Here is an 18,258-nt window from a genome sequence, read left to right as displayed (position 1 = left end):
AGAACAGTAATGATATTTATATATATATATGATTACTATGATCATTATTAAAAATAAAAACTAGTCAGTTAATACTTTCTTACATGTAACAATTTTATGTGTAAGTGTAATTTGCCAAGTATTGTACGCATTACTATTATAAAAGGGAATTTGCTTTTCGGTTGTCAGTGTAGTGTATTTCCTTGACAAAATATCCTTACATAAAATATTACCATTCATTTAAAAGTATAAACTTTAATTCCTTAGAATCATATATCCTTTGATTTTTCCTATTGAAATTGCTGGTAAGGATTCATAGATTTGCCCAAAACAATGAGGGAATATTCAGACTGTTTTAGAAACATTTTATTTTTAAGAGCAAATAAAGTTTCAAATCTACAATTGAGTTTGAGGAAAAACTCACTATGGTCCTCCATTATAAACTTTGATTCTTTTGCTCACTTTGAATAAACTAGAATGTGTGAATATGTTTAAATTTGGATCTTAAGACTCTCAATAATTTATGCACTTATGCTTCGTATAATAAAAATAAAACGAAGGCTATTCAAATATCAGTGATTCACAAAAGGCATAATTAACATGGTCTGAAATACTAAAGCAGAATCTCCCATGGAGTCAATGGTGTTTCTATGTAAGTTGAGAATCCGAACAGAATCTTTTCTAAAACACAGCATAGTCACCATTGTCATCTCTGTGAATCTGATGAGAGCCCCAGTGGGTTTCTTATTGCCTGATATTAGAAGCCATGGCCTTATAGGTTTATTATGTGGTTTTACATTACATGGTCTTAATGGCTAAATGCGTGTGTGTGTGTGTGTGTGTGTGTGTGTGTGTGTGTGTGTGTGTGTGTTCAGTTTGAGGTTTATTTTTCAAAGTTTTAATCTTTTCTGTTTTACCAGCCCCAGTAGAAACAATGACATCTCCAGAATTTCTCATTTATTATTTCTGGCTTATACCGCAAAGAATATTTTTCTTGATACTAGAAGATGTAAAATATCAAATGGAATGGATATTTCAATACCAGGTTGATTTCGATTTTTCATTAAGTTGCAGGAGTTTTACATCTATCAATTATTACTTGCCTGGCTTAACCAATATTGAATAAATAAATAGTATTCATCCATTGCATAAAAGGAAAAGATGTCATGGAACAGATATTAAATGGGATAATTTTATTACCAAGATCCTTGAAGGAAACCTATCATATAGCCGCCAAGCATTTTTACTGGTCATAGTTACTGTGTAAGATAATTCACTTAGAAAATACAGTTTCAATATTGAACTGATATTGTTCGCAGTCTCAGTGCTACAAAATCATCCTTGCCTCTGCCACACAGTACCTCTGGCTCTGATTATGGACGTGAGTCCTCACCAGCAAACCACTAATATCTATAGGGAAAACTGAACATGAAGTCTACACTGCTTTCTAAACTTGGTCTTAGGTGTTTAATATCCTATGATAAAATCACAATTAGTTGATGATAGCAGCCGATATCATTAGGAAACATGAGCCTAAGCCAGGAGACATAACTCAGAGGTACAATGCTTGCCTGGCACACACAAATCCCTCAGCTTGACCTCCACAATCCCTCAAATTCCCAAAAGGACTCCACTGATAAATTCAAGACTCAGGTTCCTCTGCCTTTGGTATAGCCGTCCACAGAAATCAAGTGAGCAAGAGTGCCACACTCTAGACAAATAAAGAACATCTTAGAATATTTTCCATATAAAGCCGCTAAAGCATATGTTTTATTGTTAATAGAACCCTAACGTCAGAGCCCATCGTCCTGCTAACTGTTCAGTTTTTCCATCCTAGAATACTGGATAAACCTAAAAATAATTTTCATCAAATTTTCTAAGTACTGAAACTGAAATAAGAATGTGGAACTTCACTTCTCAAGAGGAAATACTTTGATGTAGGCTTCTGTGTGATACTTACTCAAATATGGTGGTTTGTAAGGCGCTCGTGTATTAGACAGCAATCCGTCCAGCTCCTTCCTCTCCAGGGTGCCATGCAGGGCCTTCTCTTTGCCGAAAGTAGAGAAAGAACGCTCCGCCCCAGGCTGGATTTCTGGAGGTTCAAAGACCTCGGTGTCTGGAACAGAGTCCATGCCAGGGACATGCAGGTTGCTGCGGTAATCGGCAGCCTGGCGTCCATCCGAAGGGACAAAAGAAGGCATCCAGCATCGGTCAGAGTGGCCCAGCGCTTTACATTCCTCAGTGCAATTGGAAAAAAGATCCATACCTGAAAGAAGAGAAGTCATAGAAAGGAAAAGAGAAAAGTCAAGGAACTCCAGATGTATTCAACATGGCTGGCTGTACGATCGGGAAAAAGTCAGGCAATGTAGTGGTGATAGGTGAAGACATGTACCCAAATATGCTTTCTCTTAATCTGATGGAAACCAAAAACGCTTAGCAGCAGTTCCCCTGTGAATTAAAACAGGATTTAAACAAAACAACAAAAAATACAAACAAACAAACAAATAAACAAAAGGATCTGCCAATGTAAAAGATAAGACTCAGTGGCAAAGAAATCTCAGATACGGAATCTCAAATCAGAATACTGGCAAAAAAAAAAAAGTGCTGGGTGTTAACTTCTTAAAAGTTGAGGAAATAGTGAGTAGAAGAGAAATATTTGAAAAACCTTCTGTGGGTTTGATATTGTAGCGATCCCAGCTACTGAGGCATCTTAAACAACAGTCCTTAACAGTCTGCCAGGTACTACTCCTACCACCACAGGGAAGCTATGCCAAGCACTGGCAGCGCTTAGACTACAGACTTTGGATTTCAAACTGGAGGTGAACTTGGACAGAGAGTCAGCCCAAATTGACAAACAATCAAAATCTAGAATTCTGAACATTCCATGAGTAGGAAAAGAATGGTTTCCTGGAAAATGGTTTTCTAAAGATATCTGTCACCAGAAGGCTGACAATCCATGGGCCTATAAAGAGGTTATTACTTATGACCCTGCACAAACCCCAAACAAATGACTATATTTAATGTAGCTAATGTAAGAAATTCGGTGGGAATTGGCTACAAATAATATCAACATATTCCTTAATGCTCTTCTGCACATAACTAGTTGTTAGAGTCAACCTAAGTTAATATGTAACAAGATTGAAAATGTTACCACAAATTTTGCTACCCTCTTTAGACTGAGAAGACTGCTAAATCTGACTGGATTCTGACCAAGGAAGTCTAGTTCTTCAATCACATACAAGAACTGTGTGTAGTGTGTGTGTGTGTGTGTGTGTGTGTGTGTGTGTGTGTGTGTGTATCTCCAGGTGTAAATATTTGTGCATGTCGGATGGCATCCACTGTGTTTTTTTTTTTTTTTTGGAGTTTTGAGGGTTTTTTTGCGGGGGGAGGGTGTAGAGTTAGGCAGAGTCTGGCATGGACCACTGACCAGGAACTTGCCAAGTAAGCTCTGCTGTCTGGCTAGTGACCTCAAGGGTTCTGCCTGTCTCCTCCTCCCCAGCTCTGGGATTACAAGTACCCATGAACACATCCATAGCTAGCTGGGTTGTTTACACTCTAACCCTCAGGCTTCCAAGTCAAGCACTTGCCTAACTTAGTTATCTCACTAGTCTAAGAAGTTTTGAGAGCTACGGAATAGTATCAAATATCATTTTGTCTCAATTGCCTTGATGATTGAGTCAGGGATTTGCCCTATAGCCCAGGCTGACTTACAACTTGCTAAGAAGTCTAGGATGGCTTGAAGCTCTTAGTTGTCCATCTTAGTTTCCCAAATACTGAGGCTACAGTCCCCTTCCACCATGCCAAGCCTGAGACACGTGTGGTGTATAGCACAACACCGAAAAGAACATTAAACAAAAGGATCATTCATCTATTGAATGCTTTACATGTTGATAAACTTTTCTAGTGTTTTAAAATTATATCCATTTTTTATTTGTTTCGTGTGTGTGTGTGTGAGAGAGAGAGACAGACAGACAGACAGAGACAGAGGAGAGAGAAACAGAGAGACAGACAGAAGACACACAGAGAAAGGCAGATAGACACAGAGAGAAAGGCAGAGAGAGAATGTTTGTGTGAGCCTATATACGTGCCAAAGCACAGGGTCAAGTCAGAGGACAACTTGTATAGGTAGTTTCTCTCCTTCCGTGATGTGGTTAGTAAGGATGAAACTCAGCTCATTGATTTAGCTGCAAGGACCTTTCCCCACTGAGACATCTGGCAAATATAATTTTGATTAATTTCAAATAACTAAAGCATGATTAATTTATATTATAAAATCTTTGAAATGCATGAAAAACTGTGGTATTAAAAATTAACACAGAATATTTATTTAATGAGTACCTTTTATTCTTAATTTCATAAGTATCTAGAAATCTTTGAGCTCTCAAAAGAAGCTTTAATGTTTCAAATGAAGTACTGTGTTACACATTGATTTACATGCAAGTGTACTTGAAAATTATTATAAAAAATAATAAATATTTCAAAATAATAAAACTTGTAGAATTTCTACAATAGTTTTAGAGTTAAAGGCCACTAACTACAAAACTATTTTTGAGGAAACAACACCAAGTTGTTTCCCATCTATTAATCTCACTAAATAATGTCTTTTCATTTCATACAAATCTATGAATAATGCTAAGTCCACCTCTGATTATAGCATCCTATGAATGACTGTCATTCACAAGCCTGAAAGCTAACAACTAGCAGGTAATCTCGAGTTTAAACGCTAAAATTTGGATTACAAAATCTGACTTGAAACACAATAAAAATCCTGAAGATGTTTTACTACACTCTATACACATCTTCTTTCTGCAAAAAGATGTGCATGTTCAAAGAAAAAAAGAACATCCATGTTCTATGTTCATATGGTGTGCAGGCAGCATCCCAGGAACATGCCTTATTTTGGGTCCACTGATGCTTAAGTTTCATCAATTTGATACAGTGGTGGGTGGGAAAAAGAAGGCTCTTCTGTGTCACAGAAGTCACATTTAGGATAAAAATAATTATGTATAATTATTTTAAAATTAAATTGGATCCATTCTGTTCATGGTGCACAGAATCACAAACCCAATATGGGCCTGAGCTAGGTCCTCTGCAAATACGTTGATGTTGTTTTGTTGGTGTTCTTCTGGGACACCTGACAGTGTGAGTTGGGGTATCTCTGACTCTTTTGTCTACACTTGGGAAGCTTTTCCATCTATTTGGGTTGCCTTATTCAGCCTTAATTTGAGGCTTTGTGCCCAGTCGGATCATATCTTGTTAAGCCATGTTGAGTGGATATTCCTGGAAAGTCTGGTTTTTTAAAAAAGGGAAATGAAATGGGGGAATGAAGAAGGGAGGTAGTGTGAGGGATTAGGAGGAGTGTGTGAAAACTTGAGTCAGATGTAACTTAATGAGAGAAAATAAAAGTTTTAATAAATAAATAAATATAATATAATAAATTGAATAACTGATAGATGATTAAGTTAAAAAATTAATTTATAATTGTTATATTAGATCATTGAAAAACAGGCACTGATGTAATATTTTCTTCATATAACTGGTGCATATCATTTTAAATGGGTAAATACATCAAATATATAAAAATAGTCTTTTTCATTTATCATTTAGATAAATAGTTTGAAAATGAAATAAAAGTATCCCATTAAGGGTCCTCAGACCGAGGAGCTGTTAGATGACTAAAAATGTTCTTTTATCATTAATCTTTTTTTATGTATTCATGTCCAAGTATTCATTGTAATTCAGGTTGCTGTCATCTTAGTAATAAACTAATGACAGTGATATTTCTCAATGTTACCAGAAGATATTTGGTAGAAATTACTTTTATATGTAATTTTATATTTAATTGTACTTTTTTTTTTCATCTTGAAACTAGGTGATTTTTTTTTCTATATCCGCTAATTACTAGGGGTTGGTTAAAATTTTCTCAGATTTTATAAAAATTTGTATAAACTGAGAATATATAAAAAGTACACACTGCACGCTATTGACAAAAATTAAGGAACATTGAAAGCTTGGCAAAAGCAGGGTCACTAAATAAGAGAGAAAATTGTTAAGCGATGTTTTCAATAAATGTATAAACCGATAGCGTGGGATGTTTTTGGCAATATTATATATCCTTATACATGACTGGAGAGGAAGGTGAGGTCTCTCGAATAGGGCCTGAGTATTTCACCAGTTTTATCAGTAAAATGAGTGGCTCTATTTCTCATGAGGAAAAATCAGATATAGAAATGAAAATGAAAACCACATAATAATCAATAAACTTCAAATAAGCAACAGAGAAATTAATAGAGAATGGACTTTTTCATTTGTCATTTAGATAAATAGTTTGAGAATGAAATGAACGTATCTCATTAAGGGTCCTCACACGGGAGAGCCGGTAGATGACTAACAACGTTCTTTTATGATTTATCATTAGTCACATTGACTCTGTAACTGTAATTACGAAATACATAGAAATGCATTTAACTTGTTTTGAAAAACGTGACCATAGTACATACAGCTAATTCCAGTACCTGTGATGTGAATCCGAGCATCCACATTGTTCTCACTAATTCTTAGGGCTCAGATTGAAATCCCAAGATTTAGTAAGTTTAATTTAATATTTTCTCTATCGAATGCATTTACAAATAAACCTATTTTATGGGTACAGACATGAAAACACAGGACACATTTTTAAAATACTACTTAGTATTTGTTTCGTATTCAGTGTTCAAATGCTATTGGAGACAAATACTAAATGTTTTAAAGTATGTGAGTTTACTTGCAATCATTATTTCCAATCATTTTTGTCCAGTCTTCAGGAATAAGCTATTTTGCAATTATGACAGCGGATATGAGAAACTGCCTGTTTTACAAAGATAGACCCAGATAAGTTTTAAGATCCACATATCTATATTTTAGTCAGTAGCAGTAGATGGTCCTGCTGGGAACTGTTATGCTTAAGAAAATTATAAGTGTTTCAAATTTGCGTTCCTTTCAAAATGATACTTTTTTCCTAATCAAACCTTCAGTATGTCTGACAAAACAAATTTAAAGAAACACAAACTTGATTTTGGAGAAAATTTCTAGCCATCTTTCTAAATATCTTAAAGCATTTCATAGATATTAACTACAGCTACAAGAATATGCCAGGGACAGATATTTATCATTTCAACTAACATTAATAAATAAAAAATGGACATCAAAATTGTATGCTATCCTATCACCATTCAAAATGCATATACCTTTGACCACGTACTTTTAGTTATTGTCTTCTATATATTTTAAAGTTATAAGCCTCTTCACATTATCAGAATATATCTCATCAGAAACTTGAACAAATTTTTGTAAACAACTGGAGTGAATTCACTTTATTTATAAATCAAAGCTTTATTTGCCAACATCTGAAATCTTAATGAAATTAAGAAAAGATATTTTAGTTCATGAAAATTAAGAACTGTCTTGCAGATGCTGTTATCTTCCAATGGTTTAACATAATACATGATATAGTTTACCTATTATCTTTAAAATACTGATAATTTAAGTTATTTTACTTTTAAATTCATATTCAATAGTTTGCCATGCATGATTAACAAACACCTTAAATTTTTTAACAAAAAAAATGTATAAGACAAAGCTGGCAATTTTTAGATGCTAAAAGTGACTAAATTACCAAGGATTCTCCTTTTAGTGTATTTTTTTGAAAGTGATAGGCATGAAAATAAATTTATAACTTATAGTATTTTCATAGCATAGACATTTAATGAAGACCAGTTTTTTTACAACTAAATAGATTTGTGTAAATATACCCCAATGATATTAATAATGTTTAAAATCATATAACTAAGAGGTTATATCCTTATTCTAAGATAGGAAAACTAAATGTTTTAATATACTGACTTACTAAAGAAGCCTGGAAATTTTTCTAATCTACTTTTTAGCCCTTTGGCTGTGGTTAATCAGTTTTCCCTCTTGTGATGGCTTTTGCAGGCCTTCACCACATCTTCCTGGACCTCTGCCATATCTAACCGATATATCAATAGTGCACTGAAAAAAACGGAAAGCACCTTGACAAGGCTACAGAAAGCAGAGTGCCATGGAGCAGTGGTCAAGCCCAATAATTTTGTGAGCCAGGTGCAGTGGCCAGGTGCAGTGGCCAGCTGAGAAAGCTCATGTGCTCTGCAGCTGCCTTCTTGTCAGCAGCCTTTCTGTGAAGGTTTGGGACTGTTGCAGACTTAGATAGCAGAAAAACAAGAAGGGGAAAAATAAAGGACAAAAAAATGAAAACAATTAAGGAAAGGATATTGCATGTGCAGATATGTAAGTATAAGATAAGGTTGTCAATAGAAAACATTGAAGATGTAAGGAAAAAAGTTAGACAATTAGAACAGGTGAAACAGTAGGCCACATTGTGCACTGGGAAGAGACACAGCTCAGGGGAGAATTCGGGATCTTCAATCTTTCCACTTTGACTCCATTCACTTTACATTTTCTCCTAACATATGTAGTGAGATCTGTTTAACTAGCTAATTTGGCACATTTGGAAGATCACCATAGGTTGTCTTTACAAAGAAATAAATCCATTTTTTTAAACAACCTTGACTTCCGAAATACTTCTGCTACTCACTGTGAGGCTTATAATATAAAACATTAATATGAGCTGCAAAACATCACTTAGTCAAAGACATTTTAATTTTATGCATTCACATTTTTTACTTTCAAAAGACTCAATACTTCTTACTATAAAATTAAGCATATTACAATTCAATACAAAGGTGCAATTACTTCTCACTGTAAGTGCTTCCTTACAACTGAAAAACAGCAACAATTGTGCCCAGTGTATTGTGTCTCCCTGTTACCTCTGAGCTGCATAAATGGAGTGGTAATTCTATATCACTTTTACACATTTAACAACTTAGATAGGGGGGCAAAAAGTTCAGCACTTAGAGGATGAAAACTAAACACAGCCTTGCCTACTTAAAACCTTCGGCAGATCGCATTTTAGCATTTTAATGGTCCTTAAAAGTCTCTACAATCCCCAAATTCTTTGAAAGAATCATTAACAAAATAGCAACACTGTGTTGTGAAATAAAAGAGCTTGCATGATGACAGCTACCAGGAATATCTATGTAACAAACCTAGCTTTTCTTGAGAACTTTTATTCATTCCTTTTCCTTTGCATAGATTATTAGGCTCATTTTGTATTTCTAAGTGACTGGGCTAACTAAAATGCTCACTGGGACTGGGGTGCTACTTAAAGAAAAAGAAAGAAAACCACAAAAGGGAGAGGGTGGGAAAGAAATAAAATATATGCAAAGAAACATGTAGCAGTTTTTCTTATGCCAAACCTTTTGTTGTAAGAGGCTGGGGTTAAATTAGAAACTTGCGGAAAATAGAAACAAATAGTTCTAAACTTAGAGTTTTTAAATGATAACAATAAATCATATACCACATATAGGGCAAACATGAAAGGGACTTTGTACTCACATATAAACTGCTGGCAAGATCTGGTTTGTTGTCAGGATCCCAGACACTAAATAGATGCTCTGTTCACTTAGCGTGAAGGCCCGCAAGGGGCAGGGACCTCCGGGGATTCTTGGCAGTTCTCAAGTCTCATTAGGTCTGCATATTAATGACTTGCAGCAATATAAAGAGACCCTTGAGCAGCCTTTTTTTCCCCTTTCCTCCTGCCTGGGTTTCCCAAGACTAAGCAGCCACAGATAGAGTACACATTAGCCAACTGAGAAGCTTGTAGCAACCAAGGCTGCCAGGTCTTACTGGGTGTGCGCTGCCCTTTGACACAGTGCCTCAGCACCATTCCCAGGGCTACCAAGTGTATTAAGGAATGAATACTCTCAAGGATTAATAGTACCTTGAAAATTAAAACTCCATCATTTTATGGAATAAAATGAAGGTCAAGTGTCAAGAGAAATAGGTGTCACCCAGAGGCAGCCCAGTGATGGACATTTTTCAGATGTTTCAAGAATTTCCCAGGCTTTCCTATCGCCTTGTGTTTCAAATAAAAAGAGAATTAGGAAGAAAGAATTCAGCAAACATCTTTCATGGGTGAAATCCAAATGGAAGTCAAAAACAAAACAAAACAACCAATTTTATATCAACTTAAGGTACATGGTTTATTTCGTATGGGTTCTTTTAGTATTGGTAATTAATATTAGAAATTATATACCCTTAAAGAACAAATTCATATTTGCAATTTGAAGTAAAATAAATATAAAAGTTATATTGTACTATAATTGCATCCTTTGACCATTAGTTAGTCCACATAGACAAATGCTTGAGTTTGGATTTTGATACTTGTCAAAATATGAGAAGATCAAAGATGCTTCAACAACACTAATTATCAAATGTCTGTTACTAACGTTCTGAAGCCCAGAGACCCAAAACTGGAAACTAGACTTTCAACCCATTTGTGACTTTAAACATCGTTCCTTCTCAAGTGATATTTGGTATGCAAAATATGTTTCTCTGGTATGCATGGAGTTTAAATTTAGGGCTCAATCATGGGCCACTGGTCAACTAATTCCTAACCTCAACACTCCAAAGAGATATAATACTTTTCACAACTTTCCTTTGAGCATACAATGACCAATAGAAGACAGACCATTACCTAACCCATCATCCATTGGAGATGCATTTAAATAAATAACTATATAATGGGTATTTGGATTGCTCTTTGATCACACTTACCAGCTGACTGGCCACGGTTGGTGACGTCATGATCACTGTCTCCCTGTTCACTGTCTCCATGGCCGCTGTCCTTAGAGCTTACTATGTCAGCTTCCTGGAATGCAGAACTAGAAACATAAAAAGGAGAATGTTAGAATTAAAAAAAAAAAGTTGAAGAAACACAGAAAACATTCTTCTGCCACCACATGGTCACAGATGTGTGCTGCAGACTTTTGGAATTTTCACATGAAGCCCAATTTTACCACTTAAATATAACTCCCTAAAAATGGAGCCTTCAGTCAATTGCAACATAAAACATGCAAAGTTTGCCCATTATTCTATGACTGGAGCTAAGTACAAGTGTATGTCTTTTTAAATAAGATATATATGAACATGTATGTGGATAAGTCATGGAAGCTAGTGAAGTATTTTATAATTTTTATACAAATGAAAATATATTGTATAGCAAACAGTACAGAGGCAAATAAATTATATACAGTAGTTATGCCTGCCTCAATGGATAAAATGCTTTATACGTTGTGCCTTTTTATATGAAATAACACACCTACTTCCTACTTATGTAAGGTAGAACAATGTTCACACACAAAACTAAGGATTGAAAATAGTTCATACCTGTTAACTCGGCGAGGTCTGTCAACTAGATAGCTGAGCTCTGCTCGCTGGTGTTTATTCTAGGAAAAAAATAAATAAATAAAGAGCACTAAAATTCAGAGGGTGCAGTCATCATCCTGCTTCAGAGAATAAGAACTCTATTGGATTTAAGCACATGTATATATTGTGCATATTTTAAGGTTTTCATAAGACCACAGCCTGATGACTGCTGACTAGGAACAGAAGAAATGTGGAGAGACATTAGAATCTAGATTTCTCTAATTCTGGTGTAATGGTTTAAAAAGAAATAAACAGGCTTGCTGGCCCACAGTAAATGTGTCATATTTAAAAGGAGAATGCAAAGAATAAAACAAACAAAACCCTTATACCTAGGCTTAATAAACTGTTGTGTCTCCCATAAAATTACCCTGATTGTAATCTGTATCTTGTCTTTCATTTGTCTATAGAGTGTTTAAGTGAATACGAATGGACACAAGAAAAAACAGCACGCTCAATAAGAAAAAGTTAGGATATTTTCTCGAATGATTTTGATGTTTATTTTTCAAAGGTACTTAGGATACAAGTGAGCTATACAAATATTTGTGAAGTCAAATTGTTATATGTGAGACTTAAAATAAGGAGATGCCAAGAGAGACTGTCATAATCCTGCCCCATCTTCCCTCCAGAGGCCCTCTGCAGGCTCCCCAAGGCCCACACACCTTCTCAGTCCAAACTTAGTTTTGCATGGTTTTCCCCACTCCCCACTCTTCATCTTTGCCACTGTGTCTCTACCTTTTAAAAAGAAATTGGAATTGACAAGCCAAATTCTTTGTTAAAGAAAGAAGCTAACAGTAGGCAATTCCTTCAAAACAAGAATAAAAAGGTGGCAAGAAAGTAATTACTACTGAACCGATATATTTAAGACAATTGTTCAAGCTTTCAGTTAGTTTACTCTTACAAGGTTCTGTGCCAAAGGAACTTCATTCAAATTCACACTGTGTGGTCATTCGGCTTCAAGAGCTTGTGTTAAAGCTGTCCAGAGCAGAATTGACTTGATGGTTGTGAGGTTTTTTTTTTTTTGTTTGTTTTGTTTTTTTTCCTTTTTTCAGAGAAGGAACTGATCACTAAACATGCAATCCAATTTAGGCAACCATATAAAGTTAAACAATCTATTGCTCACTGGTACACGCGACTGAAAACAGCGATAAACAAACCAAAATTGAATCAACTTTATTAATGCCTGGGACAGATGCAAAGAGAAAAAAGACCTTTGTCAGTGATAGGCCCCTCCCCCACACTTCCCTTTCCCTCCAAGCTTTTCTCATATATCCCCCAGGTTTGAAAGAAAGCAGAACCTTAAATATAGTAGAAGGAGGAGGAAGCTCCGAGGTTGCAAAGAAGCAAATGGGGGGGAGGGAATGAAAATAAAATCAAAGGGGTGGAGCGCAGTCAAGAACAACACGGAAGTTAGGTTACACACCAAGAGGTGAGAAAAGGTGACCCAAATATCCTCGCCTTCCCACAGCTACACAAACACGCTAACACCTTAAAATACACAGTGCACCAGAAGAAATGCAGGGCCGGGCTAAAGGAGGCTTTCTGATGGAGGAGATGAGAGATGGTGGTTCTTTCGCTTCAGCCTTACCTCGTTGGACAAAATGCTTCCGTTGGAAATGATGTCTGGTTGCTGGTCGCTGTACCCGGTGACGATGGCTCCACAGGGATTGTGCTCAGCGTCTGTACTCCGGGAAGGGCTGCAGGGCTTCAAGAACATCAGGTCGGTCTTGGCGGACTCTGGGGTGAGGCAGACCTGATAGCAATAGTTCTGATTGTGGTGATGGGAACCGAAGCCTCCGGACTCCTCTACCGGCACCTGGGTCGGGTTGCTAGGGACATTGGCGCTCTGCACCAACATGATGTCTGACTTGCTGAGTTTCTTCTTGCGCGCCCGAGCTTGACGGCCGCAGCAGGTGGAGCTCCCATTGCCGCAGCAGCAGCAGCAGAGGCAGCAATCACTCGCGAGACACGTGTAGATGTTGAGTTTCTTCTCTTTTTGACAGCGCACGGCCAACACGATCATAGCCAGCAGGAAGATGAAGGACACGGAGCCCAGGGCGATGATGAGGATGAGTGTGAGGTCCAGTGAAGTTTCCCCGCCGCCAGAGCGGCTGGGACGCAAGTGTTCCCCGGACCCTCCACCTCCGCCCCCGCCCCCGCCCTGGGGCTCCACGGCTCCATCCACCAGCTGAACCACCAGGGTGGCTGTAGAGGACAGGGGTGGCTGTCCGTGGTCGCGCACCTCAATCACCAGCTCATAAGGCCGCTGGGGGTCGCGCTTGGCTGGGACCCGGCGAGCGGTGCGGAGCTCTCCGGTGCGCCAGTCCAGTCGGAATAGGTTCATTTCGTTGCCCCGCACGATGCTGTAGGTGAGCCTGGCGTTCTCACCGTCGTCCGCGTCCACTGCAGCCACACGAGTGAGCAGGTAGCCGGGTTCGGCAGAGCGCGGCAGCACCTCGCGGGCTGGAGTCCCGTTGCGCCCCGGAAGGGGCGCCACGATGGCGGGGGCGTTGTCGTTCTGATCCACTATCAAGATGTTGACAGTGGCGTTGCCGGCCAGCGCCTGGGGACTGCCGGCGTCCCGGGCTTCCACTTGAAAGCTGAAGTCCTTGATCTGCTCATAGTCGAAGGATCTCAGGGCGTACAAGTAGCCGTTGTCTGAGTTGATGGACACGTAGGTGAAGACACTCATTCCCTGGATCTGGCACTCTAGGATAGAGTAGGTTAATTTTGCATTGGCCCCTTCGTCGCGGTCCGTAGCGCTCACCGCGTAAATGTAGGCACCGGGCACATTGTTTTCTGTCACGTACACGTCGTAGACTGGCTGGCTGAAGCGCGGCGCATTGTCATTCACATCTGACACTTGAACCTGGATCGACTTACTGGTGGAGAGTGCAGGTTCGCCCCGGTCGCGGGCCACCACAGTCAGGGTATAGGAGTCCCCAGCCTCTCGGTCCAAAGGGGCTTCTGTCACAATAGTGTAGTAATTCTTGAAGGAAGACTTGAGGCGGAACGGCACGTCTCCCAGCAGCTCACACTGCACCTGCCCATTCTCCTCTGAGTCCCGATCGGTTACGCTGAACAGAGCCACCACGGTGCCAGGGGCCGCACCCTCGCTCACCGCCTCTTTCACTGTGCTGAAGCTGATCTCTGGTGCGTTGTCGTTGGCATCCAGCACTCTCACCAGAACCTTACAGTGCGCAGGCACAGCATTGGGACCCAAGTCCTTGGCTTGGACATACACCTGGTACACTGGGCTCTCTTCATAGTCCAGCTCGCCGCTCACCTCCAGCCGGCCGGTGCGCGGCGACAGTCCGAAGAGCTCCCTAGCCCTGGGCGAAATGTGACTACTGAACGAGTACACGACCTCTCCGTTCTGGCCTTCATCAGGGTCGGTGGCATTAAGCTGGATCACTAGCGTGCCAGGGGGAGAATTCTCTGGTAGGGAAACAGTGTAGACGGGTTGGTCAAACGCCGGCACATTGTCGTTGGAGTCGAGCACTCGGATGGTGAGCAAGGCCGTGCCAGTACGCTGCTGCTGGGGGGGCAGACCGACTCCCCCACCACCTCCCCCTCCTTCTCCTCCTCCTCCCCCTCCTCCCCCGTCCACCGCGGTCAGCACGTAGCGGTGCACCGCTTGCTGTTCTCGGTCCAGTGGCTTCTCCAGGACCAGCTCTGCGAATCGGTTGCCATCTCCCTGGGTCTGTACGTCTAGTGAGAAGTAGCTGTTTGGGGTTATCTCGTAGTCTCGCAAGGAGTTAGTCCCCACGTCTGGGTCGAAGGCGCTCTCCAAGGGAAAGCGGGTGCCTGGCGTGGCGCTTTCTGAGATCTCCACCGTCAGGTCGGGCTCTGGGAAGGAGGGAGGGTTGTCATTGATGTCCAGCACTTCGATCTCCACTCGGAACAGCTCCAGCGGGTTCTCCAGAAAGACCTCCAGGTGCAGGACACAAGAAGGGCTCTGCTTGCAGATCTGCTCACGATCTATCTTTTCGTTTACGTACAGAACCCCGGTCTCCAGATTAAGGTCCAAGTAAGGGGTCCGTGAGTTGGCCACCGTCTGAAACCTGCGAGCTGAAAGTTTTGTAATGTCCAAGCCCAGGTCTTCAGCGATATTCCCCACGAAAGTGCCATGTTCCTGCTCCTCCTGCACAGTATAATGAAGCTGGGAAAAGACTCCGTCCACCATCCAGAGCAAGGCAAAGAATAACAGCACAATCATTTCCAAAAGGAAAGGAAGCAGCTCCCCCGTAGCCAGTTAGCTACCCGATCACCTCCCCCCAACCACCAAAAAAAAAATAATAATAATCTAAAAAATATAAATAAAAGTGTGCTGCGTGGGGGGCTTCTGTGGCTGTCTTAAAAATTTTTATTCCTTTTGCTTCATTTTAGAGCGTCTCCAAATCCAGCCTCATTTTTCAATCTTAGCGCAGAAAGGGTGACAGATGTCCCCTATGCTCAGCCGTAATCTTCCCACTGACCAATTAATAAAATAACGATCATACAATAGTCAGCCTCCTTTATTCCGACAGTGTTGGCGCAACGCGGCGCTGGCAAATCCCAAGGAGGAAATTTCGATATTTCAAGACTGTCCTAGGTTTGTCTTCTTGCTGATGGGAGGAGAATGTGGAGGAGGAAGAAGAGGAGGAGGAGGAAGATGAAGAGGAAAAGAAGGAAGAGGAGAAGCTGCCGGCACCACTGAACATGCCTCTTGATATCAACGGCTGGCAAACGCGAGCGGGCTTAAAGACAGCGAGAGAATTTTGTGCCGGAAAAACACGGAGCCGTTCTGCAGCATAAAACTTTCATTCTCTTCATTTCTCCGGATGGACGTTCCTCTTGTCATTTTCTTCCCTCTGCCTCTCTTTGCATTTCTTGGCTTTCATAGTCTTGTGTCCTCAACTCCACTGGCTCTCGCTTTGCTGTGAACAAAACCAGCGATTTCTTTTCTGCTGTTCCTTTTCCAAGCCTCTCTCCCTCTAACCTGCCTCTTTTCCTCTCAGTCCATCCTGCCTCCTGCTTCAGCCCCAATGCTTGCGATCTCGGCTGGCAGTTTCTGAGCTCCGAGCGCTCGGCTTCTCTGTTTTTGCGCAGCGCCCTCATTCTGCCAACCAATCGACAAGGAGCACCACCCACCGAGAGACTGTTCGTTGGGTAAAGTGGCCGTCAAGTAGTTACGTCACACGTCAGCCAGGCGGGGCGGGGCAGAACTCTCGCTTTGGCTGCCCGAGTGAGTGTGAGTGTGAGAGCAAGAACAGCCCGCAGGTCCCGAGGCGCTTGCTGGGGACTCTGCCGCGGAAAGTTCCCAGTCCCCAGCCGCAGGTAATGGGCAGGGAATAAGAGAGGTTCCCCTGTTTGCATCAGCAAATACGAAAACATAATAGCAACAGCTGCGGTAGCCTCTCCAAGGAGCGGGGTTTCCAGTGACGCTAACATTCTTTTTTCCTTTAAGGTGTTTTCCCTCCTGCTGATCGTGGAAAGAAATCACCAAGAAGAAGGGAAAGTTGCCTTGGGGCCGATAGTCAGCAGGGGTTACCAAAGGAAGGGACTCGGGCAGAGATGCGCGCGGACAATTTAAAGGCGGGCATGAAATGGCATGGCATGTGTCAATCAGAACAAGAGGGTCCAAAGGGGAGGCGTGGGGAGGAGAGACCAGGCTGAAATGGGAGTGCGGAGGTGAATCCCCCTAAAGCGGAGGGATTCAGACCAAGGGACTTGGGGCGACAGCTCAGCTCCTATAGACGGGCAGATGGTTGAATGTCTACCCACCTAATGTCTACCCACAAAATGCGTGCTTAGTAAATTAACTCGTTGGGGGACATTGCTTCGAACTGTGAGTACCCCAGTCAAGGACTGGGGGCTTCTTTGTAGTTTTTGCATGGGAGCCCGCCATCGTCAAATCCACTCTAGGACACCGAAGCCAGCACCACCCATCACTGAGAGGCACTAGCTATATCCCTGCGCCTCGCCTGGCCCCGCGCCAGGAAGCAGTGGAGAGCGCGGGCTTTTATTTTATTTTATATTGCCTGGTTTCTGTTTTAATTATTTATTTTTCTTTTACAACTGGTGATCCACCCACCCCACCCCCCGCGTCCAACCTAGAGGGGGTGTAGGAAGGAACATGACCAGCCTGGGGACAGCTCTCTGGAGAATGACCGTGGGGTGGCCGCGAGGGCGGGCGGGGCGATGAGCGCTGCGGTGTACTTGCACAAGGGGATCGAGTGTGCACTGCTGCGGGAATCCACCCGCACATTTGCACATTCCTGGTGCTAGCCCTCTTCCTCACTGGCCTCAAGCTCACTCAGCTCTGTGAGAATCCCTGGGGAACAGCCCAGGGATTCGGAGCCGCGCGCCTGACTAGCCACGGGTACCCACTCCTGAGGTACATCCACACGCCCAGTTCCCGGGAAGTTATAAGGCGGCGGGAACGAACTCTCCACTGCTGGGAGAGCGCACTGAATGTCCATTCTTCAAGGATAAATATCGAAGAATATGTCTTAATACTAATCAACTTGCTGCCCGCAAGAAATGGGTTGTTTATATTCCGGCGGAGCTTTAAGCCAAAGACTATAATGATTCCCTAGAGACTTCCTGGTAATGAATGACCCAAGAGTAACGCCAGTGCTACCGGAGGGAAGGAATAGTAGCACCCCCCCCAACACCCCCACTCCGCCCTCAAGGTATAGTACTGTGCCTTCTGGAAAGAAATTAGGAGTGCGGGTCCCCACGCTTGATTGGCAGCGAGGCATGTTCTGACCACTCTGGAGAGCCTGTGTCTAACAGCCTGATCCCCTACCCCTACTACTTGCCTCTTGCTGAGCGATGGGTCCTACCTTTAAGAGGGTAGGTGGAAAAGGAGCCAGCAAACATGGCTAAGCCTTTTTCCAGCTGCAGTGAATTGACCATCCGCCAAAACCGAGCTCAAACCGCTGCAGTTTAAAATGA

The 18,258-nt window shown here is 41.4% G+C and overlaps 1 protein-coding gene and 1 long non-coding RNA gene across 13 annotated transcripts in view; one reads left to right on the top strand and one right to left on the bottom strand.

Moving 5' to 3' along the window:
• Pcdh10 (protocadherin 10) overlaps window positions 1–16,371 on the bottom strand; it is a 63,642-nt gene extending 47,271 nt beyond the window's left edge. For all 3 annotated transcript variants that reach the window (XM_087626347.1, NM_001427768.1, XM_087626350.1), the window contains 4 exon segments: window positions 12,905–16,371; window positions 11,281–11,339; window positions 10,669–10,775; window positions 1,940–2,245 (listed from right to left, as the gene is read on the bottom strand). In XM_087626347.1, coding sequence (XP_087482473.1) covers window positions 1,940–2,245; window positions 10,669–10,775; window positions 11,281–11,339; window positions 12,905–15,535 — 3,103 coding nt within the window. In that variant the 5' untranslated portion in view covers window positions 15,536–16,371.
• Window positions 16,372–16,541: 170 nt separating this feature from the next.
• The window catches only part of LOC120100812 (uncharacterized), a 122,928-nt gene continuing 121,211 nt past the window's right edge, over window positions 16,542–18,258 (top strand). For all 10 annotated transcript variants that reach the window (XR_015671620.1, XR_015671613.1, XR_015671621.1 and 7 more), the window contains exon 1: window positions 16,542–16,635. This is a non-coding gene — a long non-coding RNA (uncharacterized LOC120100812). The remainder of the gene's footprint in view (window positions 16,636–18,258) is intronic.

The sequence above is a fragment of the Rattus norvegicus genome, chromosome 2, assembly GCF_021556685.1.
Source record: "Rattus norvegicus strain SHRSP/BbbUtx chromosome 2, alternate assembly SHRSP_T2T, whole genome shotgun sequence".
Classification (NCBI taxonomy): Eukaryota; Metazoa; Chordata; class Mammalia; order Rodentia; family Muridae; genus Rattus; species Rattus norvegicus.
Note: the sequence above shows the minus strand (reverse complement) of the source record. Positions and strands in the feature narration are given on the sequence as shown.